Source organism: Epinephelus moara, chromosome 10, assembly GCF_006386435.1.
Source record: "Epinephelus moara isolate mb chromosome 10, YSFRI_EMoa_1.0, whole genome shotgun sequence".
Lineage (NCBI taxonomy): Eukaryota > Metazoa > Chordata > Actinopteri > Perciformes > Serranidae > Epinephelus > Epinephelus moara.
The window spans coordinates 29,782,868-29,806,395 of NC_065515.1; the positions used below are offsets into that span (position 1 = coordinate 29,782,868).

The 23,528-nt window shown below is 39.4% G+C and overlaps 1 protein-coding gene across 3 annotated transcripts in view; it reads right to left on the reverse strand.

Moving 5' to 3' along the window:
- Positions 1-23,528, reverse strand: part of fnbp1l (formin binding protein 1-like) — a 57,939-nt gene that overhangs the window by 19,489 nt on the left and 14,922 nt on the right. For all 3 annotated transcript variants that reach the window (XM_050054677.1, XM_050054676.1, XM_050054675.1), the window contains exon 2: positions 2,306-2,421. In XM_050054677.1, the coding sequence (XP_049910634.1) occupies positions 2,306-2,421 (116 nt within the window). The remainder of the gene's footprint in view (positions 1-2,305; positions 2,422-23,528) is intronic.

Genomic DNA, 23,528 nt, shown 5'->3' on the forward strand with positions numbered 1-23,528 from the left:
CTGACTGAACACTGAACATTGTGTGTGTGTGTGTGTGTGTGTGTGTGTGTGTGTGTGTGTGTGTGTTATGTATTCTGAAGGGATTTCCCTTCTTTGAAATCAACCACTGGGACTCTGCTGGTTTTTAATGAGGATTATTGTGCTTGGGCTTGTTGAGTTCACCCAGCTAACATTACAACAATGGATTAAAAACAAATGAATAAAATATATCACCACTGGTGATTCACCATGTTTCCTTTACTTCAGCATTCTCAAAGCTTTGCATTACTAAGTGCTGATACCGTTAAATGAGCATTTGAACGTGAGTGTTAAGTGCATGCTGGAGATGAAAAAGGCTTCCTGAATCAAGTCCGAACTTCCCCAACATTACGTTTACATGCACATTTAAGTCAAGCTACAATTATAGCTCCACTTGGCCATTTAATTGGACCACTGTCCTGTCCCAGTATACAAGCACAGCAGGGGAATTTATTAACTGAAATATGTCCAACTCTGCTACAATAAGTGGCCTATGATAGGTGGCAATATGCACCCCTCTTAGCTTAGTTAGTATTGGACCTTATTCCGGTCGACCTATTACATCACAGACCAAACAATCAGCCAACAAGTTAGCTACGGTAAGCTAGCGGCAAACTGGTATCAGCGTGAACTGCGTCTCCGCATCTGTCCAAAAATACGTGGCTCTGGATATAGATTTTGCCATGTTGTTACCGGCTTCTTCTTCTGTTATGCATTTAATGCTGTTTGATTTACGAGGCAAAGCCAGAGGTGGAAACTGTGGAGCATGTGTGAAGCGCTTAGGCCAGTTTGGGTCCGACTGACTGTATAAATGCAGAAGTAATTTGACTCCCAGTCGCATTATCTTGGTGTCCGACTTTGAGAAATTAAAAAAAAATATTGGAATTTCTGTCAGACTAACATGTTAACATGTATTTTTAAAGTCCAGTCAGACTAACACAATGAACTCAAAATGAGTGCCTCATTGTGTCATGGAAGGCAACCAAGGCTGTATTTGCAATGCTTCACAATGTCCCAACAGAAAGACAAGCTTGTCAGGGTCCAACATGTAGTCTGCCATACCAAGACTTCCAGACTGTATTATCGCCAAATCTGACACAGTGACCAAGAGGCAAAAATACTGGGAGGCATGATCCCAGCACAAGTCTTTCTAAGTCTCTATATTAAAAAATCGAGATTCAGTTAAAGAAAGTGTGAGTAGGGAAGCTTGTTTTAAGGCAGAGCTATTCTGTAATGGGATTTGTTTTACAAACTAAAATGTAAATGTCTATTGCGCAGATGTGTTATACATGAAAATATGAATATCAGATCAGGACATAGTATTGGGAGATAGTCAGTATAAAATGATTTTGGGCAAAAAAGCTTGATCTTGACATCCTTAAATCAAAAACTCTTCCTGTCTCTATAGGGGACAATGAGACAAAAATAAAGTGCGTGTGTGTCTCCCATAGCTATAACACCATAGAAATAGAATGAGGGTAGAACTGACATTCCCATTAAAATCATATTGCCAGTATGGTCAGTGGCAGCCATTTTTATGTGTACTGTTGCCATTGCAACCGTTGTAGCCGGTTACCTTCCGTATAAACTTTCGTAAAAAAATTGACTTGTGGCAAGTCACAAACACACTGAGGTAAGGTTTTGCAATAAAAAACCAAATGAGCAGGGTAGTACATTCTCAAACACACAGTCTGTCCTTTTTTGTTGCCATTAACTGCATGTTTGTTGAACCATGTAAACTGAAACTTAAGGTGTATCTGCTGATCGAGTGAGAGCCGCTGCTCAGTGAACTGTTGAGAGGCAGAGACTGCTGTGATAAACTGCATTCAGATCAGCAAATCCAGAGTTGGTGATTGTTTAAACAGTGCACTAACTAACTAGATGTATAACAAGACTAACCAAGACAGTTTTGGTGAGTTTTATTTTGAATTTGAATAAAGTGCAAGGCAATTAAAATAACATTACTTGGAAACTTGGATTTGTGTATGTTTTAAGCATGAGTCTATTTAATAAGGAAAACAGGTGTAACAATAGGCCAAAAATAAAGTTGTCAAACTAGTCCGTGTGACACACTTTATTGCCCTACTGATGTGTGTTGTCCCTACAAAAACAACCACCATTTTCTTTTGTACTAGCCAAGTGACCGTGGCAAACAGTTCAATGTATGTTCTAGTCTCATTCTATTTCTATGTCTAAAGCCTTTTTGTATGTTAGTTTATCTGCTTACGTTTATTTGTTGTTGTGGTATATATATGTATGTATGTGGACAGTGTGCATGTGTGTGTACCTTAGCTGCTTGGCGTAGTTTTGCTCTATGTCCAGCCTCTCCTTGACAAACTTTGCGTAGCGCTCAAGAAAGTCGATCCCCCACTGAGTGTGTTTGTCCAGATTATCAAACTGGTCCTGAAGACAAAAGAGGGGAGGAAGAGGGAAGGGAAGACGAGAGAGAGAAAGAGAAAAGTACTTTTAATTCTGATTGATGCCTCTGCATTGGAAAAACCGATAACACATAAAAAACACAAATGAAAGCATCCAGCACACACTGAAAATGAATGAATGAGAAAGTAAAATGGAGGTGCCCTGACAGCAGGATGGAAAACTCTTTTATCTTTCCGACATGTAGGGTTAAAGTTAAGGATTACATGACTCAGCAGTCTGTCTGCCTGAATATAAGCCTGCTCTTATTCACACAAATAAAATACACATGTCCTTCAGTGACTCAGCGGTAAGAGTGTTTCATTTCTGCTGTGTATACATAGTACACACACTTTTCATACACCATCTGAAAGGGAAATCCGTCTGCAGATTCAAAAGCCTAACTTACATTACAAGGAGCCAAAATTATGAATAATATGAGGATAGAGTATTGCCATGATGGAAAATTAGCTTCCATGAGCCACCATATTTTTACATGGTGTGGACAAGACATCTCTACCCTGTTTGTGAGGTTGTGTGTGTGTGTGTGTTTTCAGGATAGGTAGACTGGCAAGAATGGCTCTGCTCAACTGGAAAAACACAATCATTTACAGTCCCTGAACACACACACAAACACACAGAGGGATTATACAGCTGGTTTGTTGTCAGATATGTATTTGTACAGACAATAAACAACTTCCACCCTTTTCCCACCATGAAGGCACATTTTAATGTAAGAAATTACCAATTTGAAATTCATCACTTTACAATATTTATGAGCTTTTGTGTAAGTCTTCTAGACGATTGATTTTCCAACAACAAAGCACATCAATGCACTGCTCTCTGGCAGCCAGTTATCAGTGGTTACATGTCCGAGCATATTTGGACACAACCAGTGAGTGAGAATCATCAAAGTGATACTTGATCGAAACAGCATTTTTAGTCACAGGAGATAACTTAAAGTTTCAAATTTCCGGATGATATTCACAGTGTCCTGATATCAAGATTTTTTAAAGCCCTTAATTCAGTATGTTCACCTCACACAAATGCTCTTTCTCAGCAACTCTCTGTCTGCTCCACATTCATTCACACCTGGAACCTGCCCTGCACAAACACCGTCTTATCTGCTTCCCACTGTGGTGGATGCTGGTCATTTAAGGGCACCACAATAGTGGTTTTAAGGGAGGGACAAGTGCTGCTCATTTGCCTCTTAACCATTCTTAACCTGCCAGACCAGAGATCAAATCTGCATCTTTCCAGTTACAAGTCCACATACTGATCTTTGCTGCCAACCAAGAGACTACAAAACTCTCAGAAATACTCAGGATTTGATAGAAAGTTGCGGAAAGATAGTGAACATTTACAGCCTTTACATGAATCAAAAAATTCCTCTTAATCTTAAATCAGCATTGTAACACACACAAACTACACAAATTACTATATGGCAGCTTAAGTAAACACCTTGACTGTTCTGAAGTACAGAAACTTCTCAGTTAACACAGGACAAGTTAAAGGTGGAGATAAGCCATTCCCCTGGTATTTTAAACTGCGGACGCTGAAATCATGATAGCTATCAACTGTGCTGCTCTGGCTACCACTCTTTATGCTCCACTGTGCCTTTCTGTTTGTGTGTCAACACAAACCAAGGCCTGGACTGGAGAAAATAAGGGTCACAAAGGGAAATACGAGACAGCTGACCTCCTTGTTTGTTCTGTTATCATTTTCTTCAAATACAAAAGACAGCAGAGAGGCTTTCAAACAGCCATGCTGAATGGCACTGGATTTTTTGCCGTTATGACTCTACTGTGTAGCGAAAAACAACCTGTTTGTAGGGGTGAGTAGAAGCTCATTGGGTAGAGCATACACCATTAAGGCTGAGACCTTTACCACAGTGGTCTGGGTTAATGTCATCCCCCTCTCTCCCCTGCCTTTCCTGTCTCTCTCACTCACAATCAAATAAAGCATAAATACCCCAAAAACCTAAAACAGGTAATTTTAGCAGGCTCGATCCCATATGTAGCATTTGCCCTGCTTAAGTGTTCTCGAGCAAGACACTACTAATCCCTACTGACAATACAGTTGAAGTCTTAATGGCATTTTGATCCAGTTGCTATGGCCTTTGTGTCTTTTGACTAGTTGGTATTGTTCTATGATATCCAGATTATAGAATATCTAATCATACTCCAGGGTCAAAATTTTACAGAACATATGGCTATTTAAAGGTGATATTGGTATCAATATTTGGAAATTTGGGGGGGGGGGGGGGTATATTGGCCAATAGTATTTTTTTTTTAACATTAACACATAACATAAAAAACCATCCTGATTGATGCCTAGGTCAGCCTGATCATGCATTAGTCTAGCTTTGGTGCAAAACTGCCCTCAGCTCAGGCTTAAAAAATCCCCCTGTTAAATTAAGAATGGCACTGTTTGCACTGTTGTCATATTTTCCGTGGAGACACAATTCAGTAGGTTCAGGTAGGTTTAATCTTCCTTACTATCGATCATGAAAAAAAGCGATTACAAAAATTGGCAACAATGGTGGATGAGATCAGTGCAGCTGTACATGTTGAAAGTCCACACATAAATAGCAACTCTTTAATGAACATATTCCTTTGATCGATGTGAAGTCACCATGGACAAGCTGTCAACTTAAAAAAAGACAATTGGCAGGAGAGATACATCACTCTGGTCTGTTTGGCGAAAGCAGAACAAAACACACTAACCCCTTCAAACGAGACTGGCTAATGTTGGCGCAATGTCAGGCTGAATGAATGAAATGAAACTAATTTTCAATTCAGTTTGATTATCTGTGTAATATCGCCTGTGTTTGTGGAATCACTGCACACTGAGGTCTACCATAAGTGACTCACTGAGGCCTGTAATTTGGGGTCATATTTCCACTGTGATCTGGAAAAGAACATTTGAGATTCAAAAACAGAAAGCAAGAGAACGACTGCAGTTAAAAAGCAGCCATCAGTCGAAGAACAGGCGGACAAACTGAAACCACTGACACAAACAAAAGGAGCCCAGCATGTTAAAAGAAACCAGTGGCGGGGTGAAACATGGACTGGCAGAGTAAACAGCACCCGCTGGTTTTCGCAACACAAGTTTTCATCAGCAAGAAAGAAGCTGAAAAAGATCTCAGTGGCGCAAATAAGTCAGTGCCAAGCGTCTAAGCTGCCAATTTTGATCACAGTTTGCAGTTCAAATACAAAGATTTAGCCCAAAAAGATGCAGCCAAGATGTGAAACAGTGATAAAGATGAGCAGCTGCTCTGCAGGATGTTGCACAGAAACACATCAGGATGCCTGTTTTTTCATTATCATCTGCATCCTGCCGGTCTGGCTGCCTCTTCTAAAGCCCACCAGCCCGTCTGTTACAAACCTGGCCCGCAAGCACGCCTGTCCACCTCCTTTCAGCCAGTGTGTCTGTCTGGTTGCGTCAGCCTGTGTGACGCTGTCTATGAATAAGTAATAGAGTATGAGCTCATCCTGTAGTTTGTGGCAAGCTGAGCACAGACTGGCTCACTGGGGAAATGACAACATCTTTGTGCTCCAGGTTTCTCTGCTCGCAGGAAAAGCAGTAGGAGGATGAAAATGATGAGGATGGATTTAAGCATAGCTGACTGAATCTGGGGGCTACAATCTGGCCAGCACTGTGCGCTGCTGCAGCACCTGCACTGTAACGGATCCTGTCTATTCAGAGTCCAGTATCTCACTTATTCTAGCACTCAGCCTCCCACTCTTGTATAACATCATGAGGCCAGCAATTGCTGACTTGCTAAGGGTACGAAAGCTCTCCAATATATTCCTATCTCATTACTATTTTAGTAAAATTTGGTTTCCTCTTCAACAAATCATCTAGTCTCGGTCCCAGTTGTACCTTTCAGCATAAAAATATAAGGCTGGCACCAATATTTTTGTGGTTCTAGTTTTTGCAATTAATAAATAATTTTAAAAAAAACACTGCCATTGACCAAATATTCTGTATTATATAATCTAGATTACATCTCATGTCAGTGTAAAACCCACTTAGTTAATTCCTTGGTTCTCTTGCTGTTCATTAATCAGAGCAGGGAGACAAATATGAGCTTCACAAATATGCTGAAAAATATTAGACAGAAATAGTACGATATTAACAAATACTGATGCGAAAATAACAAGCCTCATATCAGCTGATCTCTGACAGCAACAAAAAGGTGCTCCAGCAGCCATGTTATCAGCAGCAACATCCTGTCACACAATCATCACATAATCGCAGGAAGGGATGCCTTCACAAACAAAACAATAACAACAGACCCTCCTTCGCAGCGCATTTGTACACTGTGTACTGAATTGAAAACTGCTTGTACTATTCTTGACAGTACAAGCAGCAATAATTACAGCATACAACAAAATATTTTTAGTCTGCACAAGTTCTCCAACGAGAAAATCATGACTGAAGATACAACTGCAACACAAATCTGCTAAAAATAAATTTCATACATTAGCATGTCATGTCATGCTACATTTTATTTTATGTAAGACCAACCACAGATGTGGGGTTTGAATAGCTGTATATCATCCACATTGAGATTTTCTCTAAAGACTCAGACTCCATGTGAATGCTGATGTGTGTTCTTTGCAGAAAATATTTTGACATGTCACAATAAGAAAATCAATAATGGTTGAATTTCAATGAAGCTGCTTTAGTTTCAAGATCCTGGTATTGTGCATGCTGGCACACTGGAACAAAACGAGTCATTGTTAATGTTATACAACATTTGTCTTGCTAGATTTCAAAGGCAATGAAATGGCATAGGTGTTCCGTACACATATTTTTTATGAAAGTTTGTAGTAATTAACTTCCAATGACAGCAAAAATGTATTTACTGTAAGCATAAATGATTTAACCTATAGTACATTGTTAGAAAATCCCTTACTATAAGTCAGAAATAATGTAAAAACTAAAGAAACAAAAGGCAGGTTTGTAAATGTATTGTAGTATAAATCATTGTCACATAACTTACTAAACTGCCACAATTCATTTAGCCTATATTTTATATATTGATTTATGAATTGAGAAGCTTTCCTTGTGAAAACATTACCATATTGCAGGTATATTGGTATCTGTGCATGTTTTGGCTATTAAGAAAACAAGAAACATAAGAACAGAAATGCCATAGATATTCTGGGGGTCATTTTGTGACACTATCATTTAGGGCCTACTGTCCACCAGAGTGCACTGGCAAAGTTATTTTTCAACTGTAAAATGTTCCACTTAGTATATATCGGGGACTCAGAATAAATAACTACATTTAAGGGGTCATTAAAAAAAATGCTAAAAGCAGCAGCCGAGTATCTGGGCTTGAATTATCGTCATTATATTTACACTACAATTTTTACGTGGGCACATGCCTAATTGGACACATGCCACTGTGACTACAGTGTTTGTTTCCTTCCCAGATTTAAACCCAAAAATGGGTCACAGTTCTACTTCCGCAGCGGTTCTCACTGACAAAGCCACGACTCTGATTTAATGAGCTTCGATCTCAGGGTGGGAGAATAAATTAGTCATTTAGCTCCCAGACGTCGAGAGCTCAAGACACCCTGTGTGAAGATCCCACAGTCTTCTGTACACCCTGATAACCAATCAGACAGCGAGACAGCCCCTCCCCAGCCAATCAGAGAGCCAAACGAGCTGTGCGCATTCCATGGGAGAAGGCAGGTTAATTAGCATAGAAAATGCTGCTAGGACAAAAGACTAATTACAAACTGTGGCATTCCAGAGCACGCACACACACACACACACACACACACACACACACACACACGCACACACACACACACACACAAGGCAGAGACTGGGTGGGAAATGTCAACTTGTCTGAAACACTGGCATCACTCTGAAGACCCCTGGGCTCTGTCTGCACCGTGTGTGTTTGTGTGACTGTGACTCTGTGTGTATGTATGTGTGTGTGTGTGTGTTTACTGTGTCTATCGGTGTTCATCTTCCTCGAAAAACAACCAGAAAAAGAAGCTCTCTTCCAGGAATGAGATGGGGGGGAGGAGGAGACAGTTATTTGTGTGTGAGAGGGAGAAGAGTGGCATTTGGAGAGGGGAGGCAAGAAAAACAAGAGGAAGGTAGGAAGAAAACTGGACAGGAGAACAGGCCTGCATCTGTGTGTGATAAACATTATTGTGGTCTGAGCCTGCATATCAACACTCATAAAAATCCTGAAGTATTATTACTATAATTGATATTTTTTTCATGTCAGCCAATATTAAGCTGGGGGTGTGATATAGATAAAATGCTCTGTCACGTAAAATCATTTTAAATAATAATATCAATATGAACAAATCAAAATACAGCATGTTCATTTGCAACACTGCCCACTATATAAAATGGTAAGAAAAGTAAAAAAAAAAATCTTACTGCATAGATTATATGTTGATATAACCTCTTAATGTATAAATCATATACACTAAACACTCATTTATTATCATTAAACATTGATTATACTTTTGGACAATTCCACAAAGGTAATACTTTGAGGTTTTGGACTGATGGTTGGACAAAACAAGAGCTGATCTGCAACTCTTTGAACTGTGAGTGGAGGCCAAAGCACCAGGAGGTAAGCACACACAGTTCATACCTGTGTATATTACAGACACACACACATTCTTTGCTTTTTCCTTGCTGAGAGCATCTGGACTTGAATAGACTTGGATTTGTTGTTATAAAGGTTGTTGTGCTGAAAAGACTCCAATTTCCATCTATGGGCAAAACAGACAAGAGCACTGGCACACTGTTGACCTCACCTCCCTTGCTGCTCTGCAGGCAGGAGAGACAGCCAGCTTGTTGGACTGCTGCTTTACAAACTCTCTGCTGAAGGTTTTAGCTTAAAGGTGGATGTATTTTGATCAGTGACGCCCCAGAGAGCTCTTAATAGAGAGCCCTCCTATCCCATTAGCCTAACTCTGTGTTGGGGGTTTGATAAATGCTTAAACTGTATGAACACTGGCAGCTCTTCATCTTCCTTTGTTGTTAAAACAACAAAACATCAGATTAAATGTACGAATGTAGTTTCAGACCTTCTTCTAATCATCTCTAGATTTAATGAGGCTGGTTCAGAATAAAAGCCATGAAAACTTACATTTGGGTTTTTAAAAAGCTTTTGCTATGACAACTTCCTGCAGAAAGTGTTAAGCCTGCAGTTTTTTTTGACCACCTAAAAAGTCAAGTTTATGGCACAATTTCACAAAACTGAGAATGAGCATCATGGAGAAAAATGCTGCTAAAACAATGTGTGGAACAAGAGATAGAGGAGGCTGTTTGGCTGGGTTGCACCTGCAATGTAGAAACTGATACTTTATAGCGCTGTTTAATATCTTATTCTCCTTTGAAAAGTCTTATAACTGCTGATAGCCTATTCTACAGATATTTCATGTTGCTTGCTGGCACTCAACCAAACATGACCTACCTTTGTAGCGGTGTTTGTAACTGAATTACTTCAATGTTCAATTAGCTGTTTACACAGTTTTATCTACACCCTGTAAACAAACACACACACACACACACACACACACACACACCTCTATCCCTCTATTTGGTCAGACTTGCAGGATCTATTTCATGTTTTTTCCTTCCCGTGCGGAAAAAACTACCGCATGTCTGTAGCACTGAACAAACAGACCAAACTGGCTATACACACAAGCCATAAAGGAAATATGTCATTTATAATTGTTTAAATTATAGGTAATTTTAGCAGTTTTATATGAATCAGGGAGTGTGTCTCATGGATCCCAGTCAGCTTTAAGTCAGTGAGCTGCTTCCCTCCTGCAGACAGTCACTGTGACTCCACACTTGGCTCCATTCACATCACTGATCGGTGCATTAAAACTCATCATATGGTTGTGTGTGTGTGTGTGTGTGTGTGTGTGTGTGTGTGTGTGTGTGTGTGTGTGTGTGTGTGTGTGTGTGTGCGCGTGTGTGTGTGTTATCCTGGAGTACACCACTGGAGTCACATAGGCTTCCTGTAAGGTGTGTCACCTATTGTCCAATGCAGCGATACATTTGTTTACATCAGTTCAAACTGTTCAGTTGAGGTAAATAAATGGGTGTTTCTTCCTCTTATGTAATAGCTGAAACTTCTGTTTCCCAGTCTGTGTATCAATTACTGCTGAGATGGACGATTATCCAAGAGTGCACTGATTTACACCTCACTCACAGCTGTGCAGACGTTAAAAAGGATATTCAGTAAATACTTTATATCAGCAAAAAGTCAAATCTAACTGTATCAGAACTGGAAATCTTGTATTATTGTTATCTCTCTTAACAGACTCTCCACTGTAATGTGTGCTTTCAGTTTCACCCAGGAGGCGATCTAATAGGAACCTGTGTTCACTGTGTGCCAGCAAACACAGCTCATAGGAGGACATCAACAACAACCTCTTTCCTAAAACCTGAGAGGAGCGCAGGACAAAAACATTGCAACTGCTAATAAAAACCTCAAACACAGATGTTTAAACACTGAAGCTGATTGGCAACTGGAAAGTTGTAACAGATGTTGGCTTAAAAAGTCAACTATGGTCATCTCCATGTTTTTGTTTTTGTTACTGGTTTAATACAGAGACAGCATACACGCCAGGGACAGAAAAGAAGATCCATCTTCTGGTCTGTACTTTTAGAGGTACAAATGTATGCCACTCTGCTCTGGAGCTGAGATGATCTGTCAACTGACACAGTTTCACGTTCTTAAATTTGAGGGTTTTCTGTAGGGCTGACACGTTCTGGATGGTTGGTTGATTGGTCAGTCGATATGCTCTTATCCAATGAAAGTCTTTCTGGTCAGAGAACTGCTGGTGTTACTTTCGTAATGCTGTCTGTCCACCAAAGCGTTTTACCAGACATTCTTCTGAAAATGCCCAGTTGGGAGCGCTTTCTTTGGAGGCGTGGCCTTTGTTCAGCTAAAACACTTCGGTTGAGTCTGATTGCTATGAAACAGTATATATTTGGAGGTAAAACTGTCAGCACAAGGTAGAGCACTTGCTCTGGCCCTTGTTCTGGATGAAGGATAGGCTGAGATATGTAGGGAGAGAGGACGAACATGGCGGGCTGTGTGTGTGTTAATATCTCCACCACTGTTGTTGAAGACGGTTGGTTCTTGTGGTATTTGTCACACCCATCCTCCACTGTAATTGGACCACTTAGTAAAAAGTGATGGTAATGAGCGCAGCGTTTTTAATTTACAGATAGCATGCATATATTTTTTCCTCCAACAACCAATTGGTTGAAGAGCAGGTAGACTTTTTAGTTGACCAAGAATTTCTTTGGTTGACTACAGCCCTAATCTGTTGCTTTTTTCCCTATATTATGACTGAAAACAGAACATTTTTGGATTTAAGTGTGTTGGTCAAACAGAACAAGCAATTCAAATACTTAACCTTGAGCTTTAGGAGACTGTGAAAGGCATGTATTACTATTTATTAACAATTTATAAATCAAATGATTAGTTGAGAAGGCCTAAAAAAATCTAAAAATTAATCCCTGTTACGTCAATGGATTTTAATTGTCATACAAGTTTCTGGCTGTGGTGCAATTTTCTCCGGCTAGTCGGCCAGTGGGCCATCTTTGAATGAACACAGACAAAACCCATCAGGAGGTGTCTGTGTCCGAGTTTGAGACGGGTCAGTCAAACATTAACCCAACCCTGCCACAGTGGGACTCTGTTCCACTAAATAAGCACTTCAGTGGGCCTATTATCTCTGCAAGAGTCATCCAGTGAATGTTGCCTAGTAGCATTGTTGTACTCATGTACTTATATTTAGTTGAAAAAAAAAAAGACTTTCACATAGTTGGTTCACATTTCAGGTCAAACATGTAGCTATAGGAGGAGCTGTAAAGATGTTGCTGCCTAAAATATGACCATAAATCAGTGACAGTCAAACTTTAACCACTTAAAAGTTTGTCAATGCTTAACAAGCTTTTTGCTGAGTGTGGAAAGAATGACATCTCAAGAGGAGAGGAAACATCAGAGAGACGCACAGTGCACATGTGTGTCATGTGCTGATAATAAACATGGACGACACAGACTTTATCATCTGACCTCCTTTGCCACAATAAAGACTCTGTTGCTGCAGCACAGCCATGCATAGACGCTGCCCCTCTCTCGCTCTTTCTTTCATACAAACAGAACAATAAACAATTCTATATATTTATGCCAATGTGCTTTATCATGTTCAAAGACAGCAATACCTGCTGATGAACATTATTTTGCTTTAACTACATTCCACCTTTTGTCCTTAGCCCTTAAGCGTCTCCAACATCTTTTAAGTTGTTGTATTAGCCAAAAAAAAATGAACAAGTTGCAGAGTTAAGAATACAGGAATACATGAAAGTGTGGACATGTTGCTGGTTACTGTGACAGTCCCAGTAACATCCTAACTTTGTTACAGGACAAACTTATTCCAGAAAACTTTTGAGAGCTATTGAATGTCAGTTTGCAATGGAGACAAACTTTGCTTCAAATATACAACAGTAATAAACTTCAACACACAAAATTACCCACTATAAAATTAGAACACAGTGAAAGCAATATTTTAAAGCTCTAAAGAGCAGGACACACGGTAGACCATGGGCAGCCCTACATGCAGCCAGCTGTGCCAAGGACAACACAATGTGGGCAACTGAGGAAGCTCTTTGTAGACTCTCTGTCTTCTAACAGCTGGAGGACAACGGTTGTCCTGGAAAACGCTCCCATCTTGGCTTGGATGCAAGAAATATCACAAAGATTTTAATTCTAAAAACCCTTGCTTTGAAATTGTAAATAGTGCCACAAAAAGTTGGAGACAATAGTTGGGTTTCCATCCACCTATTTTTATTCCCATTTTCAACAATTGCAAAAAAAAACTTGAATGGAAACGCCAGAAATTTGAAAAACAAGGCCGAAATATCGCAAATAAGTTTTTACGCTTGGAGGGGGTGGAAAAGTCAGCGTATCGATATTAGGAAAATGCGACTTTTGGCAATGGAAACAGATTTAGCGAATAAACAATGACGTAGGCTACCGAATCCTACTAATACTTCACACACACACCTGTGTGAACTAAGAGAGAGGTAATTACTCCTGTGTCAGGTGAGTGTAGGCTATTTCACAACTTACCTGAATAAACTGGACGTGTTGAATACCGCTGCATCATGTGCGCTGCCTGGTGTACCAACACAGACATCACGGCATTATGTAGGCTACGCTGACAGCGCTGATATGAGTGTGATGAGAGCTCTCGCAATAGCCAAGATGTTCCCAACGAATCTCTCCATCTCGTCGTAGTCATGGATGTGCCGGTAATCAGTTGTGGACATGAGACGCTCTCAATGACGTCATCTCACGGTGTCCTCTTCTTTTACGGGTGTTCTTTTGTATTTTTATTTTTCATGAGAAGCGCCACCTTCTGCTCGACCTGTTGACTCCCAATACTCGCAAAACAATAATGAATGGAAACGTGCATAAATGCGCATATTCTTTTGCTAATTTTCACAAAATTCGCTTAAAATTTGCGTTACATTTGGATGGAAACCCAGCTAATGACGAATCTATGGTGGTGTACATTGCTGCAATTGTAAAATAGATACAAATAACATCTAAGTTGACATTTTAACGCAGAATACAGTGAGCGTTGCTTGTAAAGTGTCATACAACACTTGATACGTCGCATAGTTTGCATTGTACACTCACAATTGCTGAGCAGTCCACCACTGTCTCATTGGTCCACAATATAACTTTTGTCTATTGGTCTATTCTGCTGTTTGCATGATAAGCAAAAAAATCATGTGTAGCTCATGAGAATCACCTCTTCACATTTATTCCAATAGAGATTAACCGCAGACGTCTCCTGCAATGTGTCAGGCCCATGAGGCAACATTTAACCATACTAAAGACATTATGGCCTATAGTCAGGGTAATTATGCATGCAAATCATGTTAAATTCTTCAAGGATTTGCAGACAGTATAAATAACTGGTGAGGCAATCCTAATCCACTGACACCCGTTTCCAAAAGCGAGGGATTGAGTAAAGGCAATTCCTGCTATATTTACTACCTGTCTGTGGCAAACACACATACACCTGAACGCTCCTGTCTGTGGCGAGCTCGTCAGGTTTCATAGCTACCTGATCCCCTCTATTGTCTTGCTCTGCTGCTGCTGCTTCACACACACACACACACACACACACATCCTGACAGACTGGTTAGGCAAGAGAGAGACAGACAGAGAGACAGATGACTAGATATCTAGAAAGAAATCAATCTAATCCAAATATGATCGTGTCTCAACAAGTACAGGATACAACACATTTTTCACACTTAACCATGTTATCAACACATGCCTGCTCCATGACAGTTTTAACATTACATGTCTTTTTCTTCTCCTGTTGGTCGAATTAACTGCTCAGCCCAGCAGGTCAGCACAATATGTCCCCATCTCTTTCATTCCAGAAGTCTCAACCAACCCACTCAAATGCAAATGTCTGTCTCTGTCCAAAGATTAACCCTGTCCTCTAACCCTGATTTGCAATTCAGTGAATTCTACATGCAGCAAGTCCTCTCAAGTTTTGACCACTTTTTAGCTGCAACATATCATACTGTGATGTTTATGGTAGACAAGTGAGCTAAATCTTTTAGTTCACAGGGCGAACAGTGGATACACAGTGCCAAGAATGAGCCAACAAACCATCGACCAACTGGAACTTTAACAAAACACAAACAGTATATATTGTAAATGTACTTGGATGACCCATTCAACTGTTGTCTAGTCATGAAAGTTTATTGCCTGATCAATGTTCAATTGAACCAAAGCTTGGGATTCACATGTTGACAAACCAATAATTCCAAAAAATTACAAAAGCTGAAACAACTCGATTAATCAATTAGTTTATCGTCAAACAAATGTGATAATAGATTCATAAGTTTTGAAATAAAAATGCCACAGATTCTCTGGTTTCCACTTCTCAGACTTGAATATTTGCTCTTGTTGTCTTATATGATAGTAAATGACATATATTTGAGTTTTGGACAGACAAAAACAAGCAATAATAATAATATTTTCAGACATTTAATAGATCAAACCATGAACCTACTATTTATGTGAAAACTATCACTGTAACCAAGTGTTTCCAAGTGGTATTGTAGTTGGCTCTCCTGTCGTACAGACCAGATTGCTTTCCATTTTCCAAAGAGCCTAGCAACTACCACAGCTTTCAGTTACTTTGGTTGTTCAACTGTCGGCCATTTCTGCTACTGGGGGTAGAAACTTACATTGATACTCCTTGGTACCTGGGGACAGCTAACGATACCTACCAGGGAAAACAAAAGTGATATCCTGTTTGCGTTTTGGTTGCACAATGCCTGACGCACTTCCTTTGTGTCCTTAAGTGAGCCTTCATTTTCTAGAGGGATCGTACACAGTGGGAAATGCCAATGGTGTCATTATTCTATTGCTGTCAAATGTGCAATCAAAATGAACGTCATAATGACAAGTTAAAGCAAAAAAAATATTTTCAATTCTCTATTCCACTTTAATCTCAATGATTACTCAGCAGATCATCAATGATGAAAATACTGACTGATTGATTTCTTTATTTTGTGCCCAGCCCTCATGGATTTACAAGACACCATTACAATATCATTCAGTAATCAGTCCACAATACATGTTATCTTACTGCTCAGTCCCCAAACAAAATACTTTGCCTTCTATCTCAGGCCTGGCAAGAAAAATCTGCTGCAAGAAGGGTTCCCCTTCTAAACAGAACTTTAAGTTTTAATAGTCATCCAATCCAACCAAAACAAATCAACATAAATAGAGGTCACTTTACTGGAAAGTAAATCCTTTATATCTTCGTATGCAGGACAGTAAAACAAAAATCTCACCTACACAACAAACAAAGTCTGTCCTTCTCCTTCCGAGAATGGCATTAAACCTACCAGTGTTTAAGGCTAATGGTGATGTTCCTGAGCGTAACTGGACATATTTGCTGACTGCAGCCTTTGAAACAACCCTGTAATTTAAAAATAAATTAGAATGCTGCAACTAATGTCATGTGGTACTTTCATTTTTAATATGCAAAATGTCTCAAACATTAAACATTATTGGGAAAGACCCTCAATAATGTGTTTCAGCTGACTCAAGTTACCTTAAAATTGTTAAATAAAAGGGTAAATACTTCAACATTCTTTTCTCTGCTTTATTTGTAAATGTCAGACAGCAGTAAACAGTGACTTTGATCAGAATCTGTTAGCTTGTCTCAGCCTGAGTCTGACCCTCCTTGTCTCGACACTGATCTTGGCCGGGGTCGACCCTCTGACACTGAAGGTCGACTGCCGGATTTCCTGGTTCACTATCTGATCTAAAAGGGTGAAAGAGAGGAAATTATTAGGCGGATTATTAGGCGGACATTTGAATATTAGAAGCGCTATTCCTCGGATTATTAGGCGGACATTTGAATATTAGAAGCGCTATTCCTAAGAGTGAACAACTGCAACATCTCCTATATGAATCAAATCTGGACTTTCTTTGCCTAACAGAGACATGGTTACACAAAAATTCTCCAGCTGATGTATTAAAAGTGCACGGCTATAATATGCTCAGACGAGACAGAGCTGTTGGTCGTGGCGGGGGGGTGTTATTTTATGTCAAGGACAGTATAAATTGTAAGCAAATTCAGTGGTCCTGTATTAATGACTTGGAATGTGTTGGTCTCAAATTAACTCTTTCAGCCCAAATGTTGTTTACTATGATTGGAATTTATAGACCACCATCTGCCAAAAATGTGTTTTATGATAAACTCAATTCCCTAATTAAAGAGTGTGATACAAACAAGGAGATATAAACTGGAGTGATAAAGCTAAAAGGACAGAGTTAAAATATGTAACAAGTAAATTTGATTTCCAACAGGTTATCGAGGGACCAACAAGGATAACTAGTTCCTCAGAAAACACTCATCGATTTGGCTTTCACTAATCGATCAGAAAGAATAAATAAATCTTATAATCTGGTTACAAGATTGTCTGACCATAATATGATTCTGATTGTAAGAAAGCTCACTAGAAGAAGATTTAATCTGTTTGCAAACAAGAAGATAGAACAGTATAAAATTCCGAACAAACAATTAACCAATCTTGAAAAGGCAATTAAAGAAATAGACTGGAATGAACACCTTGTGCATAAAAGTATGGATGATAACTGTAATTCCTTCATGGCTGAACTTCAAACAACTATACATAGTTTTATGCAGAAAGTGAAATGCAAACCAGGTAAAAGAAAAAATACGGTCACTTATGAAACAAAGGGACCATGCTCTCAAGATGTCTCTCAAGAATAAAATGGAACATGAGGGACGTTTATTCATCACACTGAGAAATAAGTAGGGATGCACCGAAATGAAAATTTGTGGCCGAAGCCGAATAATATTAAGCGCTTGGCCGAATACCGAGTACCGAATACCAAATATCGTTGTTTAGTTTTTCATTAGTTTTTGCAGATGAACCCCCTCCAGATTAGTGTTGTCACGGTACCAAAATNACACGTCACATACCTGTGTTCGGCTGGCTCGGCTGTTCAGGTACTTCTGGGCAGTCCACACGCCAAGAAAAGGATATTATTGGAGCCGAATTCTCCGTCGCCCGGTAAGCTGATGGCCGCCATAATTGACAGGAATGCATTACTGTCTGTGTCTGTGACCCCCGTTCAACCCACAATCGGTGGGATTTGCCTTTCGTTTCTGCTGCTGGTTGAAATCTGTAGGCTGCTCGCACAGCATGCTGAATGATTTAAGCCTATTTTGCTCGCTCAAAACTATTGTTAGTCGCAAATGCGAGTGCAGTGATGGACGGATCGCCACACTGCCGACATTTTACTCCGCCCATCAAGGCACACTGTTTGATTTCATTATCAAAACACACCGCTATTATTCGGCCTTGCTTTTAACTTATTCCACCGAATACCAAATGTGTGTTTTTTTGCAATATTCGTCCAAATATATACGGTTACCGAATATTCGGTGCATCCCTAGAAATAAGGTTGTTGAGGAGCTCCGAATGGCAAAAGCAACATTTTTTATTAATGCTATTAGTGAAGCAAAGGGAAACGCCAAAGAAATCTGTCAGAATTTAAAGAAACTAACAGGGAAATCTAATACCATTAATAAAACAATTGAACTAAATATTGAGGGAAATGTAACTCATGATCCAACCACTGTGGCAACAGCATTTAATACTTATTTTATTGTTTCTACAAAAAAATTAACTCAGAATTTCTCTGGATCAAATTATCCTGCCACTCCCCTAAACACTGATGCTCCCATTTTGATTTTTACTGAAGTGACCAATTCTAAAGTTGACAGAATTATTTCCTCTCGTAATTGTTCAAGGGCAAAGGATGTATATGGGATGGACACAGTATTCATAAAAACTCATAAGGAGGCACTCATTTCTCCTATTGCAAAAATTGTTAATTGGTCCATTAATGAAGGAGTGTTTCCAAGTGCTTGGAAAACTGCAATAATTACACCAGTGTTTAAATCAGGTGACCATATGGTCATTAGTAATTATAGACCGATTAGTAGCCTTCCAGCAGTTTCAAAAATCGCAGAAAAATGGATCTCTGAACAAATAATATCACATTTGAACGCCATGCCCTTCTCATTGCATCCTATGTAATTTGGATTTCGAAAATTTCATTCTACTGAAACAGCAAATTGTTTTCTATTGGAAAATATTAAGACTAAATTGGACAAGGGGGGAGTGGTAGGGGCTGTCTTCCTTGATTTAAAGAAAGCTTTTGATTCTGTTAATCATGAGGTTCTAATTGTTAAGTTATCAAAGTTTAATTTTTCTTCTGCTGTCATTAAATGGATAAAATCATATCTTACAGACAGAAAACAATGTGTTCGCATGGATCAGGTGACCTCACAGGTGGTTGATAATCATGTCGGTGTACCTCAGGGTTCAACTTTGGGTCCTCTGTTATTTAGTTTGTTTATTAATGACCTACCTGAAGCTTGTCCACCTACTGTAACTTGTCAGATGTATGCGGATGATGTGGTCATATATTTACATGCTAAAAACAAGAAGCAAGCTGGAGAAGAGTTATCTGCTTCAATGGTCAATATTTCTGATTGGTTAACAAACTCTTGCTTACATCTGAATGTCAAAACTGTATGTATGTTTTTCTCAAAGTCTGTAAATAGAGATCCAGACCCAGAAGTTACAGTAGCAGGGACAAGACTATCGGTAGTACACGAGTTTAAATATCTGGGAATAGTATTAGATTCACAGCTCACATTTAAAACACAAGTTATAAAAGTTGTCAACAGACTCAAATTCAATTTGGCAAATTTCAGACATATTAGGAGCAACCTAACGACAGAGGCCTCAAAGTTGTACTTCAATGCAATGATTCTTTCGCATATTAATTTTTGTCTGACCAGCTGGACTCAGGCAGGCAAAACTACATTAAAACCGGTAGAAAGGCTTTACAAACAGGCTTTGAAAACATTGGATAAGAAGTCAAATTCATATCATCATTGCAAAATTTTGGGAAAATATGATCAAATTTGCCGATATTCTACTTGTATATAAGAGTCTTCACGGCCTGGCATGCTCAGGATCTACTTCCAGGGGGGATTGTAAAATACCATACAGGAAGAGTGCCTTTGGGCAGTCAGCCTTTTCCTATCGAGCAGCACACACCTGGAACACTGTACCCATAGAACTCAGGAACGTCACCTCTCTTAACTCATTCTCCAAATCAATAAAACAGTGGTTACTGGACAATCAAACCTGTTATCATGATCTGAATTAGTGGCTATGTCCTCATTTTTCATAATATATTTTAGGACTTAGGTGCTCTGTATAGTACGTTCTCTCACTGTCTTGCTAATTGTGCTCATGTGCTGTGGACTTTGTTTATGTGATTTGCTTTGTGCATTTGTGTGCCTCTTCTTGGCTGTGTGTTTTGGTCTGTATTATGTTTTATGTTCTACTTAGTAAGTGTTTTAATGTTTTTGTTATATGGTTAGGTTACTTTATTAACAGGCTTTAAATCTTGCTGTTTCTGCTATGTGCTTGTTATGTGCTTTTGTCTGTGGTTATGTACTTGCTCTGAGCTTATGTGCTTTTGTCTGTGGTTATGTATTTGCTCTGAGCTTATGTGCTTTCTATATATGTTTATCTGCCTTTCAATGGACATGCCATCAATTCGCTTTTATCCGTGCTTATTAGGGTTGGGTACCGTTCATAATTGGGGTATTTTTACTGCCTTTACTTTTAAGCTCATATCACAGTCATTATAAAGGCTACACACACATGCTATATCTTGTTTTTTTTCAGGACAATCTGGGCTAACCAGATTTGCCATCATTTTATGTTATTCTATGTGCCTGTATTTTATATTAATTTTTATATCAATGAAAAAAACAAATCTTACATGTCCACAAGTGGACAAAAATGTCCATTTTCTATAAAGTGTCCAACAAAAGGTCATAGGGGGTGATTTTTTTGCATGGGGGTGTCATTCTGGGTTAAATTTGAAAATCCCAACTTTCAGCATGAAAATCCATTATTTGACCCTGTAATGCATTTTTATCCCATTAACAATACAAATGGCTAAATGACAGATGAAGGGTCATGGATGGGATAAAAATGCATTACAGGTTCAAATAATGGATTTTCATGCTGAAAGTTGGGATTTTCGGAATTTAACCCAAAATGAACCCCCTTGACAAAAATCACCCCACTTGTGACCTTTTGTTGGACACTTTCTAGAAAATGGACATTTTTGTCCACTTGAAGGGTCATGGATAGGATAAAAATGCATTACAGGGTCAAATAATGGATTTTCATGCTGAAAGTTGGGATTTTGAAATTTCACCCAGAATGACACCCCCATGCAAAAAATCACCCCCCGTGACCTTTTCTAGGACACTACAAAAGTTTCTAGAAAATGGACATTTTTGTCCACTTGAAGGGTCATGGATGTAACTTTTTTGAAGGGGAACACATTAATGTGCACTGTGCCTTCTTAAGTAAAATAAACATAAACATAAACATACCAACATTGCTACAATACAAACCTTAACATAGACACATTGCAATATAAAGCATCAATAATCCATATTTTTGTTTTATGCTCGATTATGGAGGTCTAGAACTGTAAAGGATGACAGTGGCTCACTCTGAACCTCTGCCATCTAAGATTCCTCCAGCCTGACAGTTCTGAGACATGATAGTAAAACTTCAAAGACCAGACAGCACCCATCAGCAGCCAGTCTCACTCCAGCTCATACACGAGTAACAAGGCTATACAGTTACAGCGCCAGTATACATTACCACATTAATTCAACATCGACCATGACACAACTATTTGAGTCAACAACCTTAATAGCCTGCGGATTCGTCTTTAATAAACACTGCATGCGGTCAGCTGTTGACACACTGAGGCCAGTGATGGATGCTTTAGCTTCAGGTTAGCTCAGAGCATCAGAAAGAGCTTTAGCTACACAAAAAGAGAACAACACACATCCATCACCAAAAAAGCTTGACTTAAAGATTTTGTTTAATGTTTCGGTACTGTTGACATGGGAAATGTGGAAAATGGGAAACACCAACTGTCAGCCCCAACTAAAAAGTTAAAAATTTGCTGCCTAAATGTTTCAAGATTCAAGATTCAAAAGACGTTATTGTAACATAAAACATACATCCATGAAAGTCTCATAAAATTGAAACTGCATTAAAAACCAACCAATTCCATAAAAAAAGAGCAAGTGTGCAAAGCTGTATTGTAAAATTTGTTTTCGACATAACTCTTTACAAAGGAAGAAAAACAAAATTATAAGAATTGAAAACTGTTGGAGCTTAACAGATCCACATATTTTGGATCCATACACTCGCTTTAATTTTCCTACACTGAACCAAACAATGGCAGCAAAATGCTACCCCTGTGTGTGGTTTTTTTTAGTATGCAGGCACTCTGTGAGCAAAACAGGTACAATGTGCAACACAACAGAGTCAGCGTCTAGTGTGATGGTTCCACTTTTACACAGACATCGATTCAGCTATGTAACTACCTCCGTTGCCGGCGTAGCTGTGGATAAAAAATGCCCCCATTCCATGTTCGTATGTATTATACAGAGCAGAACGGCAGAATAAAGGCGGAACATTCCTGCCTTGAACAGACTGTGTAAAAGGGGCGCGCGCGCACACACACACACACACACACACACACACACACACACACACAATCAGTTTCAGTGGTTGTCCGCAGTATTAACCACAGTGTTTCCTGTGTGTGTGTCCAATATGAAACAGCAGGATGTGATGATTACTGTATCTGTGCAACAATCCATTGAGCTGTGTCATCAGACCATATGTGCATGCCTGTGTACACACACACACACAAACAGCTCATTCATCTCTGGGAAAAAAAGCCACAGGACCTCTGATTTATCTCACCGCTGACTCAAGTGCCCTAATCACAGCCTGGGTTTGGCATGAGGCTCCCAGTTGTGTGTGAGTGTGTGTGTGTTGACCCTGGCACCTTCTCACAGTGTCCATGCTGGTTAGTGCGGTTGACTGTGGGCTATGACACTTGGTTTGGGTGCTGACAGCTGGCACTATTTTTAGGCAATGAACACATCACATCAATTTTAGTCTATTCAGCACTGACAGTCGCAAATCTGTAATTTATGTGAGAAAAAAAAATAATTTACTTGTAGCCTAACTGGTGACTAACACAGCAACGGCAAGGGCTAGGTCAAACTAAATAATTTAAATATGTAAAGTGACTGGGTATACTCCAGACAGATCATACCACTGCCTCAATACACAAGGCCCCGGCCAGGCCGAGATGTGGGAATATGCTTATTTACTTTCCTCTGTCCACTACATATACATCTACAGCCAGGAGCCAGTTATCTTAGCTTAGCAGAAGGACTGGAGACAGGGAAACTGCTACATACAAAACCTGTTAAAATGCCAAGTTGTGTCGATAAAACAAACTAGATCATATCATGTGTTGATTCATGAGCTTTAGAGGTGCCAGTAGGCAGATTTTGTTACTT